General features: G+C 39.7%; 1 protein-coding gene across 1 annotated transcript in view; it reads left to right on the top strand.

Moving 5' to 3' along the window:
- The window catches only part of myo7bb (myosin VIIBb), a 32,522-nt gene that overhangs the window by 1,796 nt on the left and 3,892 nt on the right, over positions 1-26,834 (top strand). The window contains exons 3-44 of the mRNA XM_053507783.1: positions 1,694-1,846; positions 3,412-3,596; positions 4,002-4,123; positions 5,373-5,515; positions 6,383-6,496; positions 7,336-7,489; positions 7,603-7,679; positions 8,360-8,479; positions 8,647-8,786; positions 8,907-9,117; positions 9,261-9,396; positions 10,026-10,213; positions 10,322-10,471; positions 11,742-11,900; positions 12,008-12,100; positions 12,436-12,530; positions 13,138-13,222; positions 13,307-13,528; positions 14,217-14,441; positions 14,787-15,071; positions 15,173-15,325; positions 15,431-15,493; positions 15,628-15,758; positions 15,858-15,984; positions 16,240-16,359; positions 16,457-16,630; positions 16,763-16,990; positions 18,514-18,681; positions 20,206-20,323; positions 20,416-20,542; positions 20,884-21,047; positions 21,170-21,351; positions 22,231-22,328; positions 22,442-22,590; positions 23,320-23,473; positions 23,739-23,894; positions 24,563-24,668; positions 24,755-24,868; positions 25,116-25,203; positions 25,394-25,500; positions 26,328-26,513; positions 26,707-26,823. Coding sequence (XP_053363758.1) covers positions 1,694-1,846; positions 3,412-3,596; positions 4,002-4,123; positions 5,373-5,515; positions 6,383-6,496; positions 7,336-7,489; positions 7,603-7,679; positions 8,360-8,479; positions 8,647-8,786; positions 8,907-9,117; positions 9,261-9,396; positions 10,026-10,213; positions 10,322-10,471; positions 11,742-11,900; positions 12,008-12,100; positions 12,436-12,530; positions 13,138-13,222; positions 13,307-13,528; positions 14,217-14,441; positions 14,787-15,071; positions 15,173-15,325; positions 15,431-15,493; positions 15,628-15,758; positions 15,858-15,984; positions 16,240-16,359; positions 16,457-16,630; positions 16,763-16,990; positions 18,514-18,681; positions 20,206-20,323; positions 20,416-20,542; positions 20,884-21,047; positions 21,170-21,351; positions 22,231-22,328; positions 22,442-22,590; positions 23,320-23,473; positions 23,739-23,894; positions 24,563-24,668; positions 24,755-24,868; positions 25,116-25,203; positions 25,394-25,500; positions 26,328-26,513; positions 26,707-26,823 — 6,087 coding nt within the window. The remainder of the gene's footprint in view (positions 1-1,693; positions 1,847-3,411; positions 3,597-4,001; positions 4,124-5,372; positions 5,516-6,382; positions 6,497-7,335; positions 7,490-7,602; positions 7,680-8,359; positions 8,480-8,646; positions 8,787-8,906; positions 9,118-9,260; positions 9,397-10,025; positions 10,214-10,321; positions 10,472-11,741; positions 11,901-12,007; positions 12,101-12,435; positions 12,531-13,137; positions 13,223-13,306; positions 13,529-14,216; positions 14,442-14,786; positions 15,072-15,172; positions 15,326-15,430; positions 15,494-15,627; positions 15,759-15,857; positions 15,985-16,239; positions 16,360-16,456; positions 16,631-16,762; positions 16,991-18,513; positions 18,682-20,205; positions 20,324-20,415; positions 20,543-20,883; positions 21,048-21,169; positions 21,352-22,230; positions 22,329-22,441; positions 22,591-23,319; positions 23,474-23,738; positions 23,895-24,562; positions 24,669-24,754; positions 24,869-25,115; positions 25,204-25,393; positions 25,501-26,327; positions 26,514-26,706; positions 26,824-26,834) is intronic.

The raw sequence follows: 26,834 nt of genomic DNA, 5'->3' as shown, positions 1-26,834 counted from the left end.
AAAGGAAAGAAAGAAGAAAAAGGCAAAAAGAGAAAGATGGAAGAGAACAAGAGAAGCAAGGAGAGACAGAAGGAAGACGAGAAGAAATGTTTCAGTTCACAACTTCTTCTACAGAAAGAAAAATAGTAAAAAAAAAAAGATAAGAAAAATAAAATAAAGTGGACAAAAATAATATAAAATAAAGGAAAAACAGACAAAGAAAGGAAGGTAGGAAAATGAGACAAAGACAAAAGAAAAAGGAAATAATGAGGACATTAGAAAGGACAGAATAAGGGAAAAAAAAGAAAATTGATGAAACAAAGAAGAAAGAGACGAATTAAGGAGAAAAAAGTAAAAAAAGAAAGAAAGGGATGAAAGAAGGGAAAGAAAAGAAAGAGTGGAATATGAGGTCATGGTGTGATGGCGTGAGTCCTCGGGAGGTTTCTTCCTTACAGCCGTGCGCTCTGTCCCAACCTTCCCCAGTCTCCCTTAATAAGTGAACCAGTAATACTATATTCCTGTTAATGTGAGATCGTTGCCATGGTTACTGTGGACGGTTTCCCCTTCAGCACATAAACAGACTATGTTTCCGTCCCCGTTTTCTGGCTGCTTTTATATCATATACGCTTCTTCATTCACTGTTTTGTAAAAGGAATCGTGTTGTCTTTTGCCTCATGTGTCCTATAATAATATAATATGGATCTGTTTGTGTAATAAACCCCCAGTATAAAGTGTGTGTGTGTGTGTGCAGTAACAGTGTATTCTATAAAATGCCTTTATTATTAGAGCTTCACTTCCTTGAGTGTTATGTATTATACCGAGTGCTATATGGCCGGACTTTGTTTCATAAACTGGAGGTTTAATATCCTGTACACACTACGTGATATTTTGTTTATAAAAGGTGTGTGTGTGTTATTTTAGTTCGATTTTATATGGACTTTAATATGTATTTAATTTGGCTAGTTTTGATTTGAACATTCGCTGCTTCAGGAGTCAGAGAGAGTGGATGTAAGGGTGTGTGTGTGTGTGTGTATTCCAGTTTCCTCCCGCAGTCCTAAACCATGCGCTCTAGGCTGATTGGCGTTTTCAAATTGGTCGTAATGGGTGATTGGATGTAAAGATGTAAGTAAACATGTTTCTGCGCTATGACAAGCTGGTGTCCCATCCTAGCTGTATCCTGTACCAGTTAGAAATGTGGCCTTAAACCTCCAGGAACGAGGGTTCGAATCTCCCAGTGTTTGCTGGGTTTCCTCTGGGTACTCCAGTTTCCTCCCACAGTCCAAAGACATCCAGATTAGGCTAATTGCTGTCCCAAATTGCTTGTAGTATCTGTGTGCATTCGTGCCCAGTAGTAGACTGGCACCGTGTCCAGGGTGTACCCCAGCTTGTGCCCTGGGATAGGCGCCAGGCTTCCCGTGACCCGGTACAGAATCAGCACTAAAGATAATAAATGGATGAATGGTGTAGCGGCTATAAACACTCATCCCCTCACTAACGTCTCTTGAAGTGAACAAGACAAACCACAAAGTGTAAACTCTTTTGTCCTGCAGATGTTGAAAAACGTAAAGTCACAGCTCTGACTGTTAGGATGCGATGACTCTGGAGACTCCCTCCGTACATGTTAAATAAAAACGTCACCTGATCAGTGATTCTGTACATTCTTAAGCGATGTTTTATCCTGTGAGTAATTTTATGGTGTTTGTGCTGTGTCCAGGAGCGGTGTGTGTCCGAGAGCGAGCAGGCGTCTCTCAGGCTCATGCACCCCACGTCGGTGGAGGGAGTGGACGATATGATCAAGCTGGGTGACCTGACCGAGGCCGGCGTGCTCAGGAACCTGCTGATCCGACACAAACAGGACATCATCTACGTAAGCGCGATCCTGACCTTCCGGATCACTGAGTTCATCAAGCGCTGCTTAGTTTTGTTACTTTACTACACAAAGACTAGATGATTGTTTAGGTTCTCTTAAAGTTCTTTAATTCAACCTTCTGAGACATGCTGTAAGCCTGAAAAACATGAGAATGTTTGATTTAAAAAATGACTCAACCTGAAGAAAGTGATTCCTCCACTGAGGTTATGGAGTAATGGATCCAAGCTGCATCTACTGTAACTATTCCAATATGTGTTCCAGTTTCTTCCAGCTGTTCTCCAAGACTGATTTCTTTTCTAATTGTTTCTGAGGCTGATTATATTCCTGATTTATCCTGATTAAATTGAAATACTTCTTTTATTCTGATCGCATTCCTAGAACAACAATATTCCAATTTTATTTCCACTGCATTTAGAGACTGATAGTATTATTTAGAATTTATTTCAATTGCACTTTGAACATTTACAGTATTCTGATTCCAATTTTGTGCTCGTTGACTAATAGATAATTAAGAACATACAGGGTGACTGACAGGAGTCGGACAGTTTAGAGTACTCCGTAAAGTTTCAACTTTAAATAGAAGGTCGAAACATAGGTCGAGACATGCCATTTGAGTTACTCGGTTATGGAAAATGATGTCATCTAGATGACGACCATCTTCTTTTATCCTTTTTTTTGTAATGGTCCATCACTCGGACCAACAGCTGTTGATCAATCGTGAGTCTCATCCCTTCTCATCAGATGGCATCCCACAATTCATGCATATTAAGGGGTTTGGGAGTGTACTGTACATGCATGTGTCTTGTACAGTACACACAGAACATGCATTCAGGTACACCTATAGAAAGAAATCACAGGATGAGAAGTCGGGAGATGTTGGGGGCCATGAAACATCGGCCAACATTGGATTCTCTACGAAGTACCCCTCGTCCTCTCCCATCATCACCAGTTACAGGACCAGTTCTAAAAACGTCAGGCTCCCATCAGTCACCCTGTACGCGAAAATTACTTCCAGGGCAGCGTGAAGGCGTAGTGGTTACACTATACCTTGTGGCCTCGCACCTCCATGGTTGAGGTTCGATTCCTGCCTCTGGTCTGTGTGTTTCGAGTTTCCCCTGGTTTCCCCTGGCGATGGCTACGGGCCTCCTTTGACCCCGTACAGGATCAAAGAGAATTAGAGAGATAATTATTTATATTTTACACCAATTTTAATACTTTTTTTAGATTAATACTGATTAAGATTTTTATCTAAAGAAGAGTATTTAGGTTTTATTCCAGTTATAGTCCAAAGACCGAATGTGTTTAAATTTTATTCTCATTTTATTTTAAGGCTGATATTATTATTTAGATTTTATTCCAATTGTATTTCAAAAAATTATTTTAATCTACTTGTAATCCAAGACTCCAATTTTATTTTCCTTTTTCCTATTCAGAGACCAACAGTGGTTTGTTCTCATCTGAACGCATTCCAAAGAGATTTCAGAGTTTATAATATACGGCTATATTCAAGTCTTCACTTAATTAACCCACGTCTGGCCTGTTTTCTGTTTCTCTTCGATCAGACGTACATCGGCTCAGTGTTGGTGGCCGTGAACCCGTACCAGCTGCTGCCCATCTACACCGGGGATCAGGTGCGTCTGTACCACGGGCGTCGCCTGGGTGAGCTGCCCCCCCATGTCTTCGCCATCGCAGACTGCTGCTACTACAACATGCAGAGAAACCAGCGTAACCAGTGCTGCATCATCAGGTAACTCGGAGAGAACCGAACTTTGTTCATAACTCCTGTGGTTTTAAAAAAAAAATCATAAAAGCATAAAGCAGGTGGTTTGGTGTGAAGGTGACAGATTTTACAGTGTCGGTCATTACAGTCTCTCGCCGTCAGCATTTAGTTCAATACACTGTGAAGTCATTCCACCCCTTAGGCCACGCCCCTCTAAGTTTAATGGTTTAATGGTGAAAAACTGGACATATGCTTCGTTCAAAATGATGGTACAGTTGTAAACAAAACCCCAAGAGTTTGGAACACGAGGTTTATTTTATTTTAGGTTTTCACAAATCAGCACAATCATTTTACACACACAGTTACATTATAAATTCAGTGGAGCTAAAATTCCTAACATGTCTTTTGATACAAATTACGTTTGTGCTCCAGTGGAGAGTCGGGAGCAGGAAAGACAGAAAGTACGAAGCTGATCCTGCAGTTCCTGGCGGCGGTGAGCGGTCAGCACTCCTGGATAGAGCAGCAGATCCTGCAATCGAACCCTGTGCTGGAGGGTAAAGTGTGTTTTTTTTTTTTTTTTTAATCACTTCCTGCTTCCGGGGATTGGAAATGTCACTCTGTCATAAACATAATGAAGTTTCCCATAATTTACTTCCCAAAACATTTTGGTGTCAAGAAAGTCCAGCTGCCGTACTCTAGCGCCATAAACGATCCTAAAAGTCCTGTGTAGAACCCGACAGCAGCATTGTTCTGTTTCAGTATCATCAGGACTAGATAGAAAACTTGTGGTGTAGTATAACCTAAATTTAATTCAATTTAATTCAATTTTATTTGTATGTACAAAATCAATTATACATAATAATAATAATAATAATAATATTCATAATAATATTCATAATTATTATTTTTATTATTATTACTTTATAATTACTAATACAATTCAGTAAAAAATTAATTACTAATAAAATTCAAATGAATAGGAACATTTCTAACAAATTCTTTTTGTAATATGTTTTTGTCTGATATGTTTACCATGTAGTTGTTTTTAAATATATAGTTTAAACATTTTTTATATACAAAATTATAATAATTAAAATAATTTTTACAAAAAAACAATTAACAGGTAAAAAAAATACAGCATATTATTTGTCTGTAAAATTTTTGACTTAAAAACTAGAATTTTTTATGTAATCCTTTGCATATTTATTTTGTATTTTTAAACATTCTTCAGATAACTAATAAATAGCTAATATTAAGTTCTAATTAATCGAAAAAATATTTAGACACGTTTTTAACAGGTTTGTTTAAATCAATCAATGTATCAATTAATTAATAAATAGATAAATAAATTAATAAATAGTGTTCCAGCCTCATGTTTAGCATTCCCGGGGATATGTTTTAAATTCTCTGAGATACCGATCGGAAGCAGGTGCGTTATGAAATGTGCATTCAAGCAGGTTATTTTCCTATAAAATAAAATATATTTAAACTTTGCTTTCTTAGAAAGGTCTATAAAAGAACAATTTTTTCATTAAAGTGTGTACAACGTGCGTATTTATAAAGCTGAAAGAGAGAGACAAACATAAAGCAGCTGTGAAGACAGATGTTGAACTTTGAAGTCAAAGAGAAAAAGAAAATGTGACTAGTGTGGCAGCGTCCAGCATTCTATAGACAAAACGAGCAATGAAATTAAGTGTGGGTTCAGTTTGGAGCATGCTGGGTGTGAAAGCGTTGTAGTGAAATGTCATGTATATAAATGAACGTAAACCACAGATGACCTCATGACCTTGATGACTTTTACAGCTTTCGGAAACGCCAAAACAACACGTAACGACAACTCGAGCCGCTTCGGGAAATACATCGAGATCTTCTTTAATAAAGACGGTGTGATCGAAGGAGCGCACATAGAGCAGTACCTGCTGGAGAAGTCTCGCGTCTGCCATCAGGTGAGAACAAAAAAACAACAATAATAAAAAAAATTACAACTATGAACTATTTTAAAAGAATGTGACTCCAGGGCTCGTATAAGAAGTCTCAGAATCACTCGTAGAAATTGTGCTCAAAGTTCATTAAGTACTGAAAATATTCCTAGCTTAGAATCGGACATGAAAGTTCTTTATGAAGCTAGTTTTTTTCGTGTGACATCACTGTTTACGACACTGAGAGCGTGATGGACGCTGCATGTTATAGTGGGTGTTGTAGTTTAGACGGGTTTTGAAGTTTTAAACAGGTGAAAAGCGAAATAATGAAATCAGTTGCAGTTGTGTGAAAGCTTTATACACATGGACAAAACAGAGAGACAAAACTCTGCTCTTACGTCTAAAGGTTAAAGTTATTGGATGGCGATTTGTGAAAGCATCAGTGCCAAGGTTTAGGGTTAGGGGTACTAAAAACATGTACAGTATCAGTCACCTGCAGAGAAACATACAGAATGTTCATTAATGGATCAGATACACACCGCATGCAATGTTTAAAAAAAAACAGTGGTCCAAATATACCCTTTATGAGCTCCGTGTCACTCAGTTTTATTAAATTGTCTCTCCTCCGTGCACGTTTCTGCCTGAACACATTTCCTCTCTACTAATAACCAGTTAGAACATCTCTGAAGCTCTTTAACATTTTGGTGAAGATGGGAGTGATTTCCTATTTTTTAAATATTTATAATTCGTTCTTACTTCTAATCCTAAAAGTAGGACCAAAAGGGTGTCACTCTGAGAATTTTTGGCCACTTGGGAGTGATTTCCCACTCTGAGACGGGCCCAGATCTGTTTTAAACTAAAGACTAAAGATTCTCTGTTTTGTTTTCTCCACAGGCGCGAATGGAAAGGAACTACCACATTTTTTACTGCCTTCTGTCAGGGATGCCTAAAGAGCATAAAAAAATGCTTTTACTCGGGGATGCAACAGAATTCAACTATCTCACTGAGGTTCGAACATCTGACCAACTGCTACAAGTCATTTTATACTACATGGCATTAATCAGGCTTAGGGGTTAGAGTTACAGGTTTGAGTCAGAGGTTTGTCATAGAGATTAGGGATTAATGTTAGGGGTTAGGGTTAGGGTTAGGGGTTAGGGTTAGGGGTTTGGCTTCGAGGTTTGGGTTAGCATTAGGGGTTAGGGTTAGCTTAGTGGAAGCTGCTGTGTATGTTTAGTTAAGCTAACATTAGCTTACTAACTCATCCTAAAACAGTTTTTTTTTATTAGTCTTTTTTACAAATTATGTAGCTTTTTATGATTAATTGTAGCAATTCAATTTATTGAATTTAATTTAACTAATAACCTAAGCACTAGCATTCAAACTTATTAAGTACTAATGCTAGGTTTTATTTAACACTAGGTTTTGGTTAAAGCTAGTTAGCTAGCTAACATTACGTAAAATACACAAAATGCTATTGTTGTCAACCATATATAGATACTGTATATAATAATATGTAAAATATATATTGTTAATTATTGTTATATCTCAGTAAAAAAAAGACACGAAATGTTATGGTATTAGAAACATTGTTTCCGAAACTTTAAATGAATGATGTTAGCTTATATAGTTAGCTATTAGTTAGCTATTTGGCTGCAATATCACCAAGATTTGGATATTTAATTTAAATAGCTACATAGCTAGCTAGTTTATACCTATATTTAGCCAGCTACAATAATGCTGTAATATAATTATAATAATTGCCAAAATAATATAATAAAGTGTAAATAGTTGTAACTTGTCCAAATAATAGTAATATTCTTTTTTTATTTATTTTGCGATCTCCACAGGGAAGCTGCATCTCATGTGATGGAAGGGACGACGCAGAGGAGTTCGAGCGCGTCCGCACAGCCCTCAAAGTACTCACCTTTTCCGACAGGGAATGCTGGGATATATTTAAACTGTTAGCTGCCATTCTTCACCTGGGCAACATTAAATTTGAAGGTGAGTAGCGGGTCAGAATGCTGATTCAACACATTAAAATACTTTATTCTGGATGTAAAATGGCAGCATGTTTAATGGTGTGATGTTTGTGTGTTTGTCATTTCTTTTTTAAGGCGGCACAGTGAACTACATGGACGCATGTGAAGTTATATTGTCGGAGCATTTCACAGCCGCTGCTAAGCTGTTAGAGGTAACGCCTGGGTGTCGTCCTGACCTTTAGTTCACCTTTACTGTGCCACAAAAACATCAGCTATCAGGTGTTGTGTTAAGTAACCAGACGAGTATTAAAATATTTTAAAAACCTTGTGAATATTGCATACCATAAAATTAAATAATGACACACACACACACATACACGGAGTGTGCACACACAAAGACTAATGGAAAAACTTATCTGTCTGGATTTATTTTTCCTGTTTTCAAAGGTAAAGTGCAGGTTAATTAATTTTATTTTTACTTTATCTTTTGTATTAATTGTTTTTATATAAATATTTTTGGTTTGTGGAACGAATAATCAGAGTTTTCATTTTTCTCTTATGTGGAAATTTGATATATTTTTTGATATATGAGTGCTTTGAGATACAAGTACGTTTCCGGAACGAATTGTGCTAGTAATCCAAGGGTCCACTGTGTTTTAATCTGTTTTAATGTCATTTCATTTTTAATTGTGTTCTTTTAAACCCGTGTTTCCCGGTTGTTGACATTTACTATGTTGCATTACTGCCATCTTCTGATCTCCCTCACCTTCCTTCAATTTTATTTATTTATTTATTTAATCTTATAGGGTTTTAATTGGTTCCTCACCTTTCTTAACCAAAACTCTGTTGCACTAATATGTTATACAATCTGCATTTCCATTCTTCTCCGCAGGTTGATAAAGAACATCTGGAAGCGAGTCTGACCTCTCACACTATTGTGACCAAACAAGAGCAACTGACGAAACCTCTAAGTTCAGAACAGGCTCTGGACTGCAGGGACGCTCTGGCCAAGGTCTGATCACTTTAACTCCCCTACACACCAGTTACACCAATAATAGTTTAGTGACATAACACTCTTTTTATACTTACATTATACTTTGGAAAATAGCAAAAAAGAAATTTAAAAAGAAGGAGATTTGGAATTTGTTATTAATTGTATTATTTGTTCCTCTGATTCAGGCCGTCTACACCAAACTGTTCATGTGGATTTTTGGGAAAATGAACGGTGCCATCCATAAACAGCAGACAAGCAGCTCGTACACTCAGAGGTCCATCGGCCTGCTGGATATATTCGGCTTCGAGAACTTTCGAGTGAACAGGTACAACCAGAAAGTCCCGCCGAATCAAGTACACACATCAGGTTTGAATAAATGAATGAATAAATAATTACACCTATTTCGGCGTGCGATCTTGTGGTATGTGTGTGTGTTCGTGTCCAGTTTCGAGCAGCTGTGCATCAACTACGCTAACGAGCAGCTGCAGCAGTTCTTCGTGGAGCACATCTTCAAGCTGGAGCAGGAGGAGTACCTCAAGGAGGGAGTCAAGTGGAAGAACATCTCCTACTCCGATAACCAGCACACACTCGACCTGCTGGCGTCACAGCCGCTCAACCTGCTGTCTCTGATCGACGAGGAGACACACTTCCCCAAGGTTCCAAAAACAAAAAGAGCGTCTGATTGACGGCACAAAATGAAACAAATGAACAAGATGAATGATGCGATTAAAAATCAGTAACGGTTTAAGAGCAGGAAGTGGATGATGATGTGATTTAGTTTATTATTGATTCTGTTCAGGGCACAGACAAGTCCATGGTGGAGAAAATGAACAACCATCACAGCAGCAGCAAGATCTACGTCCCACCCAAGGCCAACCACATCCTGGAGTTCGGGGTCCGACATTTTGCCGGCGTTGTGTACTACGACTGTAAAGGTACCACGTGTTACAGAGTCGGTCCTCAGTTTTACAAATGCTTTTATTTTAGTAAACCTTCCCCGGGCCTTTCTAACCGTCTTCTGCTTTATTCCTCTTCTGAAATGTGTCGGCTTGTTTGTTTTCATAGAGACAGGTCTGGGGATGTCTCCCATTTATTTCCTAATTAAAAAAACAAATTCTTGATAAAAAAAAAAAAATCGAGATAATAATCTGATTGTTGACACATTTCATGCTTTTTTGTTCTTTTTCTATTTTCCTAATGGCTGGAACTTTCACATTCTGATTATACTTTGCCTCCCAGTGTGACCTCACATAAGTAAAGCCCCTTCCCTGGTTTACTGTTCAGCTTTGGTTCTCTAGAGGGGCGTGGCTCAGCGGTAACTCATTTGCATAGACGCAGAAATGGTGTGTGTGGAAGAGGAGTAAAACAGAGGGAGATTGAAGTATAAAAAGGCATTATCTAAGGGGTGTTTGAGCTGGGGCAATAACACACACACACACACACACACACACACACACTTTGGAAGAGCTCTGATAAGAGCTGTGATATAATAACAACCATATCATCTATACATCTATAATAACTTGATAAAGAAACAGTAAAACATGGGACCTTTAATCCAAAGGGTTTCTGGAGAAAAACCGGGATGTGTTGAGTTTGGACATCATCACGCTGATCCAGAAATCCTCCAGCAAGATGCTGAAGCTGATCTTTGAGACGGAGCTGAACACCTGCAGAGCCTTACCCGTTACCAACAACAACAACAACCACCACCACCGCAGGGTCATCATCAAGCAGAAGAAACCCACACGGGTACGTTCTGGTGGATCATCTTCACTTTAACTCACTGTAAATACGCCTCAGACTAAACCCACACGCACACACACACACACACTCTCTCACTCTCTATGTGTGTGTCAGCCTTTACAGCAGGGGAGCGAGCAGCGCAGGCAGATCTCCACCCTCAGCGGGCAGTTCAGGCAGTCGCTGGACTCTCTGATGAAGGCCCTGTCTCTGTGCCAACCTTTCTTCATACGCTGCTTCAAACCCAACGACAGCAAGCTCTCTATGGTAGGTACTGAGACTGACTGATACTTAAGTATTGACACCCCTCTGGTTTGTGTGCATTCTGCTGCCTACAGCCTAAAGTTAAAATACATTTTTGAAGATTTTATATTATAAAAATGGAGAACATCGTGTACACAAACATCCTCAATTATTTACAACAAAACAAATATTCCATACATTTTAATCACTAACATTATTTTTATATATAATGTTTAGAAAAATATTTTAATAAATGAAAATTCACAGGCATAATTAAGTCAATATGTCTGTGAAGATTCTCTCATCCAGGTGCGAGGTTATCTGGGAGTTGAGTCATGTCAACTGGACTTCTTTCTTTCTTATTCAGTTAATTTTAACATTATTATTAGTAGTAGTATTGTATGCAGTAGTAGCACAATTTATAAATTTATATATTTATGTAACATGCTCTACAAAGAGAGACGTTCTGTAAGTTACATAAAAAATTGAATACAATTAAATTAAATAAAAAAATCTGCAAAAATGTTCAATAATTTAAATATAAATAAGAAAATAAATAAAAGACATGAACAATAGGTTAAATTATAAAAAGCTTTAAATAATAAAGAAACAAAATTAAAAGCAGTAATAAAAGAGAGAAATTAAAAGAGATATAAAAAGCAATTACAGTGTTGGTATAACGTAAAGTGTAAATTAATTTGTTGAAAATTTTCAGAAAAATAAATGTTATAACATTATATTCATAAATGAAATAAAAAATGTAATTAAATGAAATAAAAAAGTCCACCTGCAACAATTGTACAAATAAAAACTGTTGCATAAATAATCACACCGTACATTGACACTGGTGACTTTTTACTTTATTATATGAGTAATTTAATAAAACACAGGCAGGATAACATGAAATGAATCCTTAAGTAAAGTGACAAGATAGTAAAAAAGAAAGAAAGACACTTTCTACTTCAGTCAGATGCTTAATTTACTGTAAGACTAATTTAGCTCAGTAGTGAACGACTGCCACCAGAAGGCCCATAATGTTCCGGATGAAGTCCACCAGTGTGTTAAAGTGTAGTTAAAGTGTTACACAAACTCTTTATCGTCTTTCAGTTGATAACACAACGGTAGAGCTTTAGGTCGAGGTTTTATTTCTTGGTGAAATTGTCCAAGAACATCGAGTTAATTTTTTATTTATCCTACTATCTTTATATCCGTGTTGTTTAAGTCAGTGTGTATTTGTAAACTCTGTAAATCTGCTGTGTGTGTGTGTGTGTGTGTGTGTGTGTGTGTGCTGCAGGTGTTCGACCGGGATCTGTGCATGGAGCAGCTGCGGTACTCAGGTGTCCTGGAGACCATTAAAATCCGCAGACTGGGATACCCGATCCAGCACAGGTTCGAGGAGTTCCTGGGACGCTATCGAGTTTTACTGAAGTCGACCGAGTGCGATCCCAGCAAGGTGCGGAGAATAATCACTGTGTGCTGCAGGAAGGTTCTTTCACTGCTGTAAATGCTGATCTGGTGTGTGTGTGTGTGTGTGTGTGTGTGTGTGTGTGTGTTTGACAGGAGTCTGTTTCTAACTGCTGTGTCGCCATCTGCAGAGCGGTCATTAAAAGCCAAGACGACTGGAGGATCGGCAAGACTAAGATCTTTCTCAAGGTGAGCGCAGCAGTTTAAACCTTTTAAATCTATTTTTACATTATTATTGTTATTATTATAATAAGCTTATTGATTTTTTAAAATTTTACATTTTTGAAAGAGGCCAAACTTTTACCTGTTTTTATTTTTTACCCAACTTAAATAGGACATAATGAAATTAATTATTACTATTAAATTAAACAGTTGAATTTTTAGTGTGATTTATAATGTATTATTATTGACGCAGGCATCTTGTATCAGTAACTATTTCACATATGTGAGCTTGGGGCACTTTTGAATGTTTTGGTTGGAGGTTTTGGAGAGTGATCTTTCATTCCTGCTTTGTCTTTCCTCAGGATCATCACGACTCGTTTCTGGAGATAGAGAGAGAGCGAGAACTCAACAGGAAAGCACTCATCATCCAGAGAGTGATGCTCGGCCACAGAGACAGGTGACTTAACTCCACCTCAACTCCAACAAGATTCAAACACGATCAATCCTAACTCAACTTCAACTCAACTCTAACTCGAAATCAACTCGAACTCAACTTACACTCGTCCTTTACCCTAATTCGATTCTAACTATAAATCAACGCTTGATTTATAAGCAACATTTTGATGCTTGATTCCAGCAAACATGATTGTAATTCTACACTAATTCAACTCTAACACAGATTTAACTCTAATTCTTTTTCAATTCTCATTCTAATCCCAATTCAACTCTACTCCCAACTCCTATACCAACTCCAATACCTCAACGCAATTAATTTCAACTCAACTTTATCTGAGCTCTAATTCTAACACCAACTTTTTGAGCCACTGGGAAATGATTTAGTTCTTGTACAGTATCAGGACCAAATTTTAAGACTTTAAGATTATAATTTGCATTAGTGTGTTAGAGTTTAATTTTGTTTAATCTGTGATTTTCATTACATGTGTCTATTAGAATATTAGGCCACACCCCATTTGACAGGTTGAGGCACACTGGATCACATTTTCATTTTATCTGGATGTTGCCGGATGTTAATTAGAACCCTGTGGTGTTCCTCTCATCTGTAGGAAGAATTTTATCAGGAAACGAGGTGCAGCTGTGACTGTGCAGAGGTCTTGGCGCTCTTATAAAGAACAGAAAGAGATTAAAATAGTAAGTGACCATTAAATTCATCCTTGATCTTCCATTCGTCTGATGTAGATTGTCTCTAACAGTGCTGTTCCTGTCCTTCGACAGCTGCGTCGGGGTCTGATGCGTCTCCAGGCACTGGTACGTGCTAAGAAGAGGTTGCTGCAGTACCAACGCGAACGAGCCGCTGCTGTCACGCTGCAGAAGCAAACACGCCGTTACCTTGCCGCGAAAGACTTAAGGCGTAAACAGGATTCTGCTGTAGTGCTGCTGCAGGCCCAAACCAGAGGCCTGCTCGCCAGGAGGCGATTCAAACACCTTAAAGATGATGTGAGACACGAATACACACACGCAACATTTATTATAATTAGACAATAACATATTGGGTTTGGTTACATATGGTAAAATACATGCACTCACAAACTATGGGCAATTTTGGAACGCCCACTAGCCTAACCTGCATGTTTTTGGACTGTGGGAGGAAACCCACTAAGCACGGGGAGAACATGCAAACTCTATGCAAACAAAGACGGGAATCGACCTCGGCCGGGAATCGAACCAGGACCCTGGAGGTGTAAGGCAACAGAGCTAACCACTACACCACCAAGACTTATCATAGTTCTTTATCGATGGATTGTATAAACGACGGCCCAGTTTCCCTTCAATTGTTGGTTATTCCAGCTGTAGCCTTGATAGCCTTGTTTTGAACGCCTGTGGCTCAGAGGTTTTGAACTTTTTTTCTTTACAGGTGCCGTTACAGTTGTTCTGGGTTTATTTGTCTTCATTTAATTACTTGATTTTTTAAATCTTGTTACACAAATTAAAGATGCCCTGTATTACTGTCCAATCCATTTCCAAAGTAAAGTACATAAAAGCCTCATCTTCATGGTGCTACATTTCTGATCTGTACAGATAATGGTATCTCTGATTCTACTGATTCTTATATTGGCACTGGTTTAATCTTAGTTTTAATTCATCTGCCTTTTCCATGACTTGGTCCCTCTTGGTGTTATTTAAGGCATTCTCGTCAGCCCGGGAAGATCAGGATCGTCTGGAACGTCAGGAACATCAGCATTGGGAACTCGCAAATGTGAAGCTCCAACAGAAGACCATCCTCCAAACTGATGAGACTCAAAATAAACAAGAGGAGAAAAGGAGTGAAGAGGAAATGGTGGAAGACATGTTCCGGTTCCTTCCCAAGTCCACAGAAAGACAGGAGGTGCTGAGTAAAAGCGTCACACGGGTAAGACCTCAGGTGAACCAGGAACAAGGAAATATGTGCAAAAATGATAACGTAATAAATCATATAATCTTATTTTGGATCTTAGTGGCCAGTAGGTCACAGCTCAACCTCAAGGCTCTAGCGTCATCTTCCAGCGTTTGGTGATAAACCTCTCACACATTCACAGCTTAAAAAGTAAATGCATTAGTAGGATAAGAGGTTTCATTCATAGAGTTCTTGCTAAAGATGATTATAACACAAAATCTAACATTACGATGGAAGGTGACGGTTTTATTGCTCCCACAGTTATAAACACGCGACCGAGCAGTTGTGTGAATGTTGTCCTTATTGGTTTACTTTTTACAGGAAGAACGAATTGTAGAGCCAAAGAAGGATGAAGTGACAGAGAAAGCTGTGCAGATTGTAATAACTCCAGCGACTGTAAACGACAACAACTCTGACGAAGAGGAAGAAAAGAAAGAAGAGGAGGACAAGCATGAGGACCATGATGATTATTATGATGATTATGATGATGAGTTCTCGTTCGCCAAGTTCGCTGCCATGCATTTCCAGCACTCTGCTACTCACACGTACATCCAGCAGAGACTGAAGAGCCCGCTGCTTTACCACGAGGACGAAGGAGAGGCGCTGGTGCGCGGCACGTTGTTATTATTATTATTATTATTGTTCCACTGTCATGTTTTGTCTATTCATTATTCTTTTGATCTCTCGTCCTTTCCTCCTCTACGCAGGCGTGTCTGACCGTTTGGTGGATCATTCTGAGATTCATGGGTGATATTTCCGAGCAGAGGACGGCTCGCATGTCTATAACCGCGGACCTCATCCAGCAGCACCTTGGTCAGCGCCAGGGCCGACGTCTTAGTCACTTCGTTGGTTTGGACCAGGTGAAAATCTGAAAAAAAAATGTTTAGCTTTCATCAATTAATAGCTTAATATCTTATAGTATGTGTGATGTTTATTAACTTACTTATCCCTGTTGTGGTCTACAGAAAATCCTGCGTAAAAAACAAAAACAGAACAACAAGAGGAAACACTCCACCATTGTGGAGGAGGTTAGGAAATCCTGCACGGGACACACAGAATATTTCACAGCATTATTGAGTTGTACACGTACACCTTTAAAACAGAAGCAGTACATTTCCACTTGTGGTGTGTCATGGTGTTGAGCGTATGTCTTGCGCTGCAGGGACCCATGGAGGACATCGCTGAAGAAGACGACATTATGATTGGAGAGGGACCCAGTTTGGATCGTCCCATGACCACCTTGGAGAAATTACACATCATTGTAGGATACGGCTTACGCAGACCGCACATTCGGTATGCTAGGTTTTTAATTTTAAAGATATGTGATGTTTTTTTCTTGTGAGGCGTCCTTGCAGGCGAAAAAACGTAAACCTTTTCTGCTGTGTGTTTCAGAGATGAGATCTACTGTCAGATACTTAAGCAGCTGTCGGAGAACACGGACCGGATGAGCCGAAGGAAAGGCTGGATACTTCTCTCTATATGTCTCGGGATTTTCCCTCCAACTGAGCTCCTGATTCAGGTAAGATCACACCGAACAATTATACAAACTACACTCTAGTGTATTCTTTTTGGGTAATTAATCTAAAAGCTAACTGGCTCCTGACACAAGCCTGAATCCCAAATCCCTCTCAGACCTTTAATTAAGGGCACTACTTGGTGTGTGGAACGAAGGATTGGACACCCTACAGTACATAGTGCACTAGCTTTCCATTTAACTATTAGGATTCGATTTTGTAATTCTATCCTGTTCTCTATTCCTGTGTTCTGCTTCCAGTACGTGGAGCATTTTATTCATCGTGGACCTGCCGAGTTCTCCTCCTCCTGTGCCGAACGCCTCCAGAGGACGCTGACTAACGGAGAGAGAAAAGAAGTGCCATGCTGGATCGAGCTGGACGTAGGTTTTCTCTGTTTGCTTGTTACATTACAGCAGATTAATGCAGTGTTTTCTTAGAAATAAGATTGTAACCCAGTCATGCTGTGGTGTAATTCAGGCCGTGGAGATGAAGAAGCCCATGAAGGTAGACGTGACCCTGGCGGACGGCCGTGTCCTCACTCTCCCCATAGACTCGGCCAGCGTCTCATCGGAGCTCTGCAGAGCCGTCGCGAAGAAAATCAATCTGAAGGACACGTTCGGGTTCTCCATCTACATCTCCTACCGCGACAAGGTCCGGCGCTAACGTGGCTTCAGCTGTTCCAGTCTGATTTTTTCTTTGTCTTATATTCTTTGAACTGAAAATGAGACAGACATGGCTCTGTCCTGTATTGTAGCTTTGGTTTACTCTTGTGTTCTTGTGCAGAACTGGTCTCTAGGCAGCACCGGGCAACACGTCCTGGACGCCATCTCTCAGTGTGAGCAGGAGGAGAGGAGGCAGGGGCAGGACGAGAGCGGGGCTCCGTGGGGTCTCGCTTTCCGGAAAGAGTTCTTCACTCCGTGGCACGACTGCACCGATGACCCCATCAGCACCGAGCTCATTTACACACAGATCATCCACGACCTCCAGTCTGGAGAGTATCAGTGTGATGAGGTCAGACTTCACCTGGTATTGTGCGCTGGTTCAGGTTGACTAATTAATACAAGAGTTCAACAAAATAAGGTCTGGGTTCTCCATGATGGTCTCCAGGTGGTGTAGTTGTTAGCACTGTCACCAGGGTCTGGGTTCGATTCGTACCCCAGGTCTGTGTGCATGGAGTTTATATGTTCTCCGATAGTCCAAAGATTTCCGTCCCCTAATTGCCAGTAGTGTGTGAGTGAGAGTGAGAGTGATGGCTTCTCCAGGAAAGAGATCACTCTGGATGTTTAGATTAAATCCATTCAATCCTAAATCATGAGCATTTACAAAGATTTTTTTTTTTTTGCATCATGAAAACTTTATACTCCACGGTACTTTTCCTATGACAGTAGGTTTTATCTTTATCCATTTATAGTTATATTTAATGTTGAATATTCACATACTACAAACTGACATATAACAAAGCGAAATATTCTTGAATCTAGCCCTACTGTACTATAATTTATTAAAAAAATACGTTTACAACAAACCAAATATAACAATATTCAGCTTATTTCTAGGTAAATATCTAGCATTATGTAGCAATATAATATAAGTATATAATATTATTATATAGTTGTATATAATATAGTATTATAATGTATACAGTAATATAAGTTCTATTTACAGAGAAGTTTCCCTCTTTCATGAAATACGATTATAAAACTGACTAAATAATCTGCTGATAGAACGAGAAAGTTTTTATAAAATTTTTTGTAATATTTACCCAAAAAATTAATAAGCTTAAAAATCTTAGAAATTCATTTGCTTCTTATTTTATGTTAAGAAAGTGTAGATAAATGTAACTTTCCTTAAGATATTTTGACCTGTTTCATTTTTCTACAGTTTATAATAAGTTAGCCCTTTTTCTCGCTTACGTTATAGCAGCTATTTATATAAACAGCAAACGATATCTTAGGAAGCGACAAATCAAATATATACAATTTTACTAACAGTTAACTAACAGTTGATTGCAAATAAGTTTAATGATCTTACAGTATATATTAGGTTTGCTGTGAACATATTTTAAGACATTGTAGGTACAGTAGGGTTGCTTAGATTCTAGAATATTTTATCTGATAAGATGCTAAGAGGCTAAGATTCTTTTTTTTTATTGCAGTGTGCACTACTGTCAGAAGTGCTCTTATAGACAATTAATTAAATCCTCGTGACCAATAAGAACTGAACTCACATGTAAATGGTGAAAAAACGAACAGAAAAACACCTGATATGTGTATGAATTGTAGTTAAATGATAAAAACATTGCACAAACAGATAGCACTTACCTTCATCAGAATTAACAAGATTGTCAGAGATACAGTGTAACTACAGCACGACTCCTTATTAACCCGCGGCCTCACCCCCGTTTATTTACTACATTATTAAATATAACATGCTTATTAGGTTATATATCCTGTTTCTGAGGAGCGATTGTGCCGCGGTTTAAACCTTATTTGTGCTGAGTTCTGACTCTTTATTAATGCTCCTTTATTCTCCAGGAGGACGACTATGTGCAGCTTGCAGCCAAGCACTATTACATTAAGTACGGCAAGGAGAGCAGCAGGGACAAGGCTAGGAGCATCGTGTGGGAGTGTCTGAGCCTCAATCTGATTGAGAACAAATCAGAGGTCAAGCTGGTGCAGCTGGTCGGCGACGCCCATGAAAAGGTATCTATTTGTACTTTTTTTTTTTTCCAAAATGGACTTTGAGGACATTTTGCAGACACCATGACGTCAGTCACAGGAGGCTGGGGCAAAAGGGGCCAGGGGTAGCTCAGTGGTTAAGGCATTGGACTACGGTTCGGAAGATCCCAGGTTCAAACCCCACAACCACCAAGTTGCCACTGTTGGGCCCTTGAGCGCGGCCCTTAACCCTCAACTGCTCAGATGTGTAATGAGGTAAAAATGTAAGTCGCTCTGGATAAGAGCGTCTGCCAAATGTAAGAAGCATTAACTGACATTAGGCTACTGTCTATTTCATTGATAATAGTATATGTGGTGTATATATGGTGGTTTAGTGTTAAAGCTATGAGTTACTGATCAGAAGGTCAGCGGTTCGATCCCCAGGTCCACCAGGTTGACACTGTTGGGACCTTAAACAAACCCCTTAACCCTGTCTGTTGCAGGGATGCCATATACTGTAGGGAGTTATCCCAGATCTCTAAGAAACAGGGTTGTTGTTGAAGACTTATTTACATATTTAAAAGAGAAACAAGTGTATGAAAAGGTAAGAAGAAGGTAATAAGGATATTATTTTGCAGAAGTTTGGTTTGCTGTAATAACCCGAGTTCCTCAGACGCTGTTCAAATATATGTTTCCTCCTGGATTTGATGGAGTGGGCTAGCATTAGCGTTAGCTCATTCAGGGCTTTTGTCGCAAATGAGACGATGCGATGGAACACAGCGTGCTAAAGTTATGCCACGTTAAATGATGTCCAGGTGACGTTAACCAATACTGACATTTCACCCTATTTCAGGGTTAATCGGGCTTTGTAGGGTGTACAGTCCCATGTTCCACACCAAGTAGTGCCCTTGATCAGGGGTTAGGGAGGGATTTGGGATTGTGTTTGTAACTTTGTAGCTCCTTAAAGCAACAACGTTTCACCCTCTAATGCTCAGGTGTATAATGAGATGAAAATGTAAGTCACTCTAAATGCTATAATGTAAATGTCCGATGCAAACGGTTTATATCGAGTTAAAGCATCGCACTAAAGGAACTCTACAAACTAGAACAGCAGTTAGCCTCAGAGTATAAGAATTAATGCCTCTCTGTTTTTTCTTTTTCAAGCATAATAAAACAAAAAGATACATCTTGTCATGTTTACGTCATAAAACTTCAAGTTCTAGGTTTTAGCCTCTGTCTGTTACAAAGCGCTGACACTGGAGACTCCTTCCATACACGTCCCATAAACATCTCCTTACTTACTGTCAGGTTATGTGGAGCTTAGTGTCTGCTGTACAAAGTCCCACATTTATATAAACCAGATGTTATGTGATGTGCAGCTGTGCAATTCTCAGAGCTGCTGTTCTAGAAAACAAATCAACACCTTCGGACCAATCAGGATGCAGAACTCAACAGCAGTGTGTGAGATGGATCTCCAGTGGAGCTGTAGTGAAAACATGATGGAGCGATAGGACGTGTGATGTGTGACGTGTGATGTGTGATCTCTCCGTATGGTTTCTCCTGATCCAGGGCACGTACGTGAACTCCGGGGCGACTCCCGATAGCGTGAAGGCTGAAGTGGTCGAGTTCGCGCGTCTCCACTGGCCCATTTACTTCTCGAAATTTTACGAGGCGTCTGTGATTTCAGGTAAACGGACTCTGCGGTGAATTCACAGCTGTGTAATAACTCTACAGTCTCTAACGCAGACGTGCTGAGTGTTTCCCTTTTTCCGGCTCCAGGTCCCGGTTTACCTGAGGAGAAGCTGGTGGTGGCTGTTAACTGGTACGGCGTTTCGTTTCAGGAAGGAAAGGAGAGAACGTACCTGAAGCTCCCGTACACACGGTTGACGGGGGTCCAAATAGTCAGGTCTGTGTTTGTTCTTCGTTCTTGTCTATGTTCAAATGAGAGGAGAACTCCGAAATATAGTTTGGAAATATGCTAAGATGCTAATGCTAAGATACTAGTTTATAATCTTCTAGTTGATATAAATTGTTGGGGATTTCTCTTGGTTAGAATTCCGACCAATCAGCAGCTCTGGTTGTAGCGCCACCTTTCCTTCCTCCTCCTCTTTACACCTCTGATTCGTTTCAATTTTTTTGCTCTTCCACATCGTCTTTCTTCCTTTTTTTCTTTCCCAGGACAGTAATATTACCTTTATAGATGCTTCCCCTTTGGTTTGACGCGTATCTTTCTGGTTTCCCCTGCAGTGAGGGTCGGATGGGGGAGGTGGTGCGACTCTCCACGCTCAGAGACGAGTATAAGCTAGTAGCGACTTACGCTCACCACATGGTGGAGCTGCTGTCTAAGATCCTCAACGGGCTGAAGGAGCGCTCCGTCTACGCTCTGGCTCTCCAGGACTGCAACAGGCCAGGTACAGTGCAAACACACACACACACACACAACACTGTGTCCAAACATGTCCAATAAAATCCTCTAGTCTTATAAATTCTAATTACAGCTCAGGTTTAATCAGCCAAACTCTTCCCTCTTTAGATGACGCAACGTTCCTGAGCTTTAAAAAGGAAGATCTCATCAACATCATTAAAGACGGACAGTACGCCTCTGGGGAAGGGTGGATTAATGGGACCAACGATAGGACAGGACAGAGCGGAGCCGTTTCTACAGACGCCATCATGATCCTGCACACACTGAGAAGACCCTCCGATGACGTCCTGGTATTTCTTTGACTTTTTCTCTTTTTATTTAATTCTTTACTTTTCTTAACCTGACTTCTTTACATGAAACATTCATCAAAATATTATAATATCATGTCAAAAACAGTCTTTGTTCCAGTAAGCTTTCCATTATCCATAATCGCCACCTGTAGGTCTCACTCTCGCTCATCGTCCCGGCCTCTTTAAACCGACCTTCCAGTCCAGTCTTCCTTAAGGTCACACTTTACTGTGTCCTTCCCTGACCTCGTCTCGTCTTGTTTTGTGTTTAAACTTCTTGTTTGCTTTACCCCGCACTTCCACACACTCTCTCGTCTTGACGTGTCCCCTCTTTCTCAACTTCCTGGTCCTCTATAGCTGACTTTTCCAGCTTTTCTTAAAAAAACATAAAAAAATTTTTTGCAATAGTTTATATCCAATAATGTACCACTGAGGTTATATTTTTGTCACATGCTAAATGTGCTGTAGATAACACAGGTGTTATGACACATGATTGTATATCACGTGAGACAGAAAATGGCACGATTGTCAGTCCTGTGACAGTATGATGTGTCATATGTCATTCTTATTCCTCCTATGTGTCATGATAAGAACTTAATCCATTTGCCTGAGACAGTTCAAATTAATAAATATCCTGTCATTAATGTCATCAGAGAAACTGTCCTCTTCATGCTGTGATTGCCTTGACATTACATGATACTGAATTACATAACCTAAACCTGTGTTATAAAATACAACGGCAATTGTTATAGGACCTATTATTTATTGCATGTACTGAGATGTTTATGGCATGCTTATGTCAGTTGTTTGACAGAGTTTTAACGTTAACTCAGATCGTTGTGGTAATGAAATGTCGTTTTTGTGATACACTTCCGTCTTTAGGGTTCGAGAAAATCTCTGATGATGGTTCCATCGAGTGACGATTTGGCAGAGAAAGTGACTCAATTTTCACTCAAAGAGTTCTCCTACGAGTTCTTCAGGTGTGTGTGATCAGAGTCAGACGATCCAGGGATCAGCAGTGAGGTTACCCACCTGCTGTATGAAAGTCATGTTTAGAACCCATACTGATTCAGTGCGGCGTGTTGGTTTGCAGAGAGCCGAGTAAGGATGCGGGACGTCAGGGTAAAGCCAGGGTGCGAGAGAAACTGTGGGTCCGATCGAGAGAACCGCTCAAACAGCCGCTGCTGAGGAGTCTGCAGAAAAACTCTGAGCTCAGCCAGCTGGCCTGCACCTCCTACAGTGATATCCTTCCTGATCGCTGAAACACACCAACACACACCAACACACACCAACACACACCAACACACTTCAGTACGCCAGAGGAGATAGTCAACGGATTCTCAGGCTCATGGTTCAGTATACTGTAGCTCTGACAGATATTTGGAAGCAGAAAGTCCATAATTGGACTTTAGACATTATATACTGGAGTTTCCCCTTCATTAAATATCATAAACAAGAACATGAGAACATGGGATTCTGGGATTCTAACAGTTTAGAGTGGGAATATAAGACTGTGAAAACTTAAGGCTCTTTTAATATAGGGCCCTGGAGACGTAGGGCTCTGGGATTTAAAAAAAATTGAAAATTTAGGGCTCTGGCTTGTAGGACCCTGGAAATGTAAGACTCTGGGAATATAGGACACTGGAGATATAGTGCTCTTGAAATGTAGGACCCTGGAAATGTAAGGATCTTTTAATATAGGACACTGGAGATATAGGGCTCTGGGATTTGAAAAATACATTGGGGCTCTGGGAATATTGGACCCTGGAGACATAGGGCTCTAGAAATGAGGACCCTGGAAATGGAGACATAGCGCTCTAAACATGTAGGACCCTAGGAATAAAGGACACTGGAAATAGTAGGGTTCTGGGATTAGAAGACCATGGAAACACAGGAGAATCAATAATCAATAAATAATAGTTTTTGTTTACTGTGGTGTACTGTAAGTGTTTTTTCTTAACCCTCCTGTACCCATTCTCAAGTACATGGGTGACTACCCCGTCAAAACCTCAAGGAACCATGTAGAGCTGACAGACCTGATCTACGGACCTGCACTAGAGCACCCCGACCTCAGAGATGAAGTTTACTGCCAGATCATGAAGCAGCTAACCAACAATAACAACGGGTCAGTTGAAATATTAACACATAAGCCAGTAATTGCTAGAACACATCTGGATTGTGTATGTATTACCCATAATGCAGTGTGTGCTGCAAGCTACATATCTAACATATCGAATAAGTGTGCGTCATGATGTATTTATCAGCATTATACTTCTGTTTGGGTGTTTATGAACATTCTTTCATTTTTTTGTGTGCTAGCAGCATAATATAACAAATTAAAATTAAAAAAATTAAAAAAGCTGTAATATTTTCCTTTTTTTGGCTCCCAGGTTGAGTACCGAGCGAGGCTGGCAGCTGTTGTGGCTTTGCTGTGGACTTTTCCCTCCGAGTCCGGCTTTGGTAAAACACACCCAGCGCTTCATAGAGTCCAGACCCAGAGAGCCCCTCTCAGCGGCGTGTCTGCAGAGACTACAGGGGATGCTCAGGTAGACGACCGGAACCCATTAGAGCCCAACCTGAGCATTATGAAATGTAGCTTAGCATCAGTGGCCTAAATAATCACACCTAACATTCAATTATATCACGAAGAAGATAAATGAAGATACTTTTTAAATAATATTTTTATGAGGGCAAAAATAACAACAATGAATGTTTACTTAAACATAAACAAAAAAACTTACTTAAACCAATCCCAATATAGACTTCCAAATGGTTGAGAGGTCACTTTATGGTAAAAGTATAGATCAGAAAAAGTTTTCTAAATTTTCTGTAGTTGCGCAGTTTTTTTTTTTTATCTGATGTTTTTTAATGTAATTTAATTCTTATTGTATTCTAAAAAGTAAATCAAAGGTAAACGTTTTAAAAACACAGTGATATTCAGTAAATCTTTAATCACAGCACAGCTCAACCGAATGGTAGAGATGGCTCAATCAGGTTAGGTTTAACACAATTTTTAAAAAAAGATATAGTGCCTCAAAATGTGCTCTACCAAAAAGGAGAGCAGAAAGTTAAAGAGAGAAGCTTTATATTTTTGTTAATTATGTGTCTCATCCACAGTGGATTAGGTATGCATAAATATGTACTATATATACTGTATATTTCTATTAACTGGTCTAGAAGTGATCACGGTCTCTCTTTTTTTTTCCTTGGACAGCCTGGAGGCCAGAACGAGTCCCCCTCATCAAGTGGAAGTGGACGCCATCCAGCAAAACAGCTCCCAGATCTTCCACAAAGTTCATTTCCCTGATAACACAGCAGATGTACGGAAACAGCAGCTGATTTCTAAAATTATATTATTTCCTCCTTCACCTTTTAAAAGCTTACTGTTTGTTTTAAACCTGTTTAGCTCTATGAAGTCACCACGACTACGAGGATCCGTGATCTGTGCCGCAGCATCGCCAATCAGCTCATGCTCTCGTCCCCTGACGGCTACTCCCTGTTTGTGAAAACCTCAAACAAGGTTTGGAGATCGGGAGGCTCGGACTGTGTTTACACCTGAACATTTCATAAGTCTTCATTAGATCAAAGCAAAAACAGTTACATCTCCTAAATTCTGTTACTGTATCACACATCATACTTTAATCAGCTCGTGACAAAGAAAAAACAGCTTCATACGTCATTTTTGATTTCCTGTGGTGCTGCCATTTGTCTGATTGAGGTATATCTTTGCGGATGGTCCAAACCTTACCCTGTCACTTTATCTTCAGGTCGTGAGCATGAACGAGCAGCTGTATTTCTTCGACGACCTGAAGGAGCTCACAGATGCCCCGAAGAAAGCAAAGAAAGGCAAAGAGCGTGAGTTTTACAGGGACAGTGTTAGAGCTGACAAACTTCAGAACCATCATTTATAATTACTGAGATTGAGAGGCATTCGAGTCAAACCAGGACTTAATGTGTAAAGCAGTACATGTAAAATTATCACACTTTCTTTAAATCGTGTTCAAGAAATGCTGTATTTAGACTCAACTGGTCCTTTTACATACAGAGACTCCGACGACCGTTCCTTATCTGGTGCTGTTCATGAGGAAGCTGTGGTTTAATGTGATTCCTGGGAAAGATCTCAAAGCTGACCTCATGTTCCACTTCCCCCAGGTAAGTTCAGAACGTCCTCCAAGTGCACGTTTACACAGGAAGTTCGAATCCTGCAAGTCGTGTGTTCGACCGAAAATCCGATCTTTGTTGGATAGTCATATTTATTTATTTTTTTAATGTGGGTTTAGTCAGACAGCTGCTCTCTCCTCAGTACTGCGGACCGTACAGACCTACTCTCACCCACGCTGAGACACACAGTTAGTGTCATTAACCACTGGACAACACCTGGGACACGCCCACTCATATACATATAGTCACACGTCACAGTGCTGTTACTGTCTGTTATCAGCACTCGTAGAATAACGCCTCTCGCCCAATCAGATTGCTCGGTCAGAACTAACTGTTGTATAATATCTACTTATATATTAAAATAATAAAATGTGTTTAGGGCAGGATGCTTTATAATCATACGTAATGATAACAAAACTGAAACCATGACTGTCAACTCATATCGACACTCAGTGACTATTGTTTACAAGATAAGCTATAAACCTTTTTATGGGCTAAAATATTACATACACAAAAATCCCTCTAACATTTCTTTATAGTTAATTATATAAATAAATACACAATTTTATAAAGTATAAAATTATATTAATGATATAAAGTTCTACAAAATTATTTTTCATATCTAGTTTTGTTTAATTTGTTTAAGAATCAGGTGCATTTTTCTCCTTATATCTAATCAACTATTTGTTTGTATTTGTGTGTCTTTACAAAAGTCTTTATGAACGTCTATTAGTAATATTTTTTTAACCTCATGATGCCTGGCTGTGCTTGACCTCTGAACCCTGTTCCCGGGGTGTTGTGTGTGTGTGTGTGTTCAGGAGTTGCCGAAGTACCTGCATGGCTATCACAGCGTGGAAAAGGAGGACCTGATCGAACTGGCCGGACTCCTGTTCAGGGTGCGAGTGGACGCAGACCGATCCCAGTTCGTCATGATCCCCAAAATGATGAAGGATCTCGTCCCCTTCGATCAGCACAAGATCATGTCCACTGATGACTGGAAAAAGGTCCGCTATACAGTACACAACACACTAACACACACACACACACACACACACACATGCTTTTATTAATGTACATGTCTGTCTGCCCATCTGGTTGTCTCCCTGTCCATCCTCCCGTTCACTGTCCTCCTGTCCTCCCGCCTGCCTGTCTAACTCTCTGTCCACGTTTGAAGCAGCTCTATGTTTTGTGTTACAGCACATAATCAGTGTGTACAACAAGCAGGCAGGGATCACAGTAGACGAGGCTAAAGTTCGCTTTCTGAAGATCATCGCGTCCTGGCCCACGTTCGGCTGCGTTTTCTTTGAAGTGAAGGTAACAAAACA

This window comes from Clarias gariepinus, chromosome 11 (assembly GCF_024256425.1).
Source record: "Clarias gariepinus isolate MV-2021 ecotype Netherlands chromosome 11, CGAR_prim_01v2, whole genome shotgun sequence".
In the NCBI taxonomy this organism is placed as follows: Eukaryota; Metazoa; Chordata; class Actinopteri; order Siluriformes; family Clariidae; genus Clarias; species Clarias gariepinus.
This window is presented reverse-complemented; position numbering and strand designations above follow the sequence as displayed.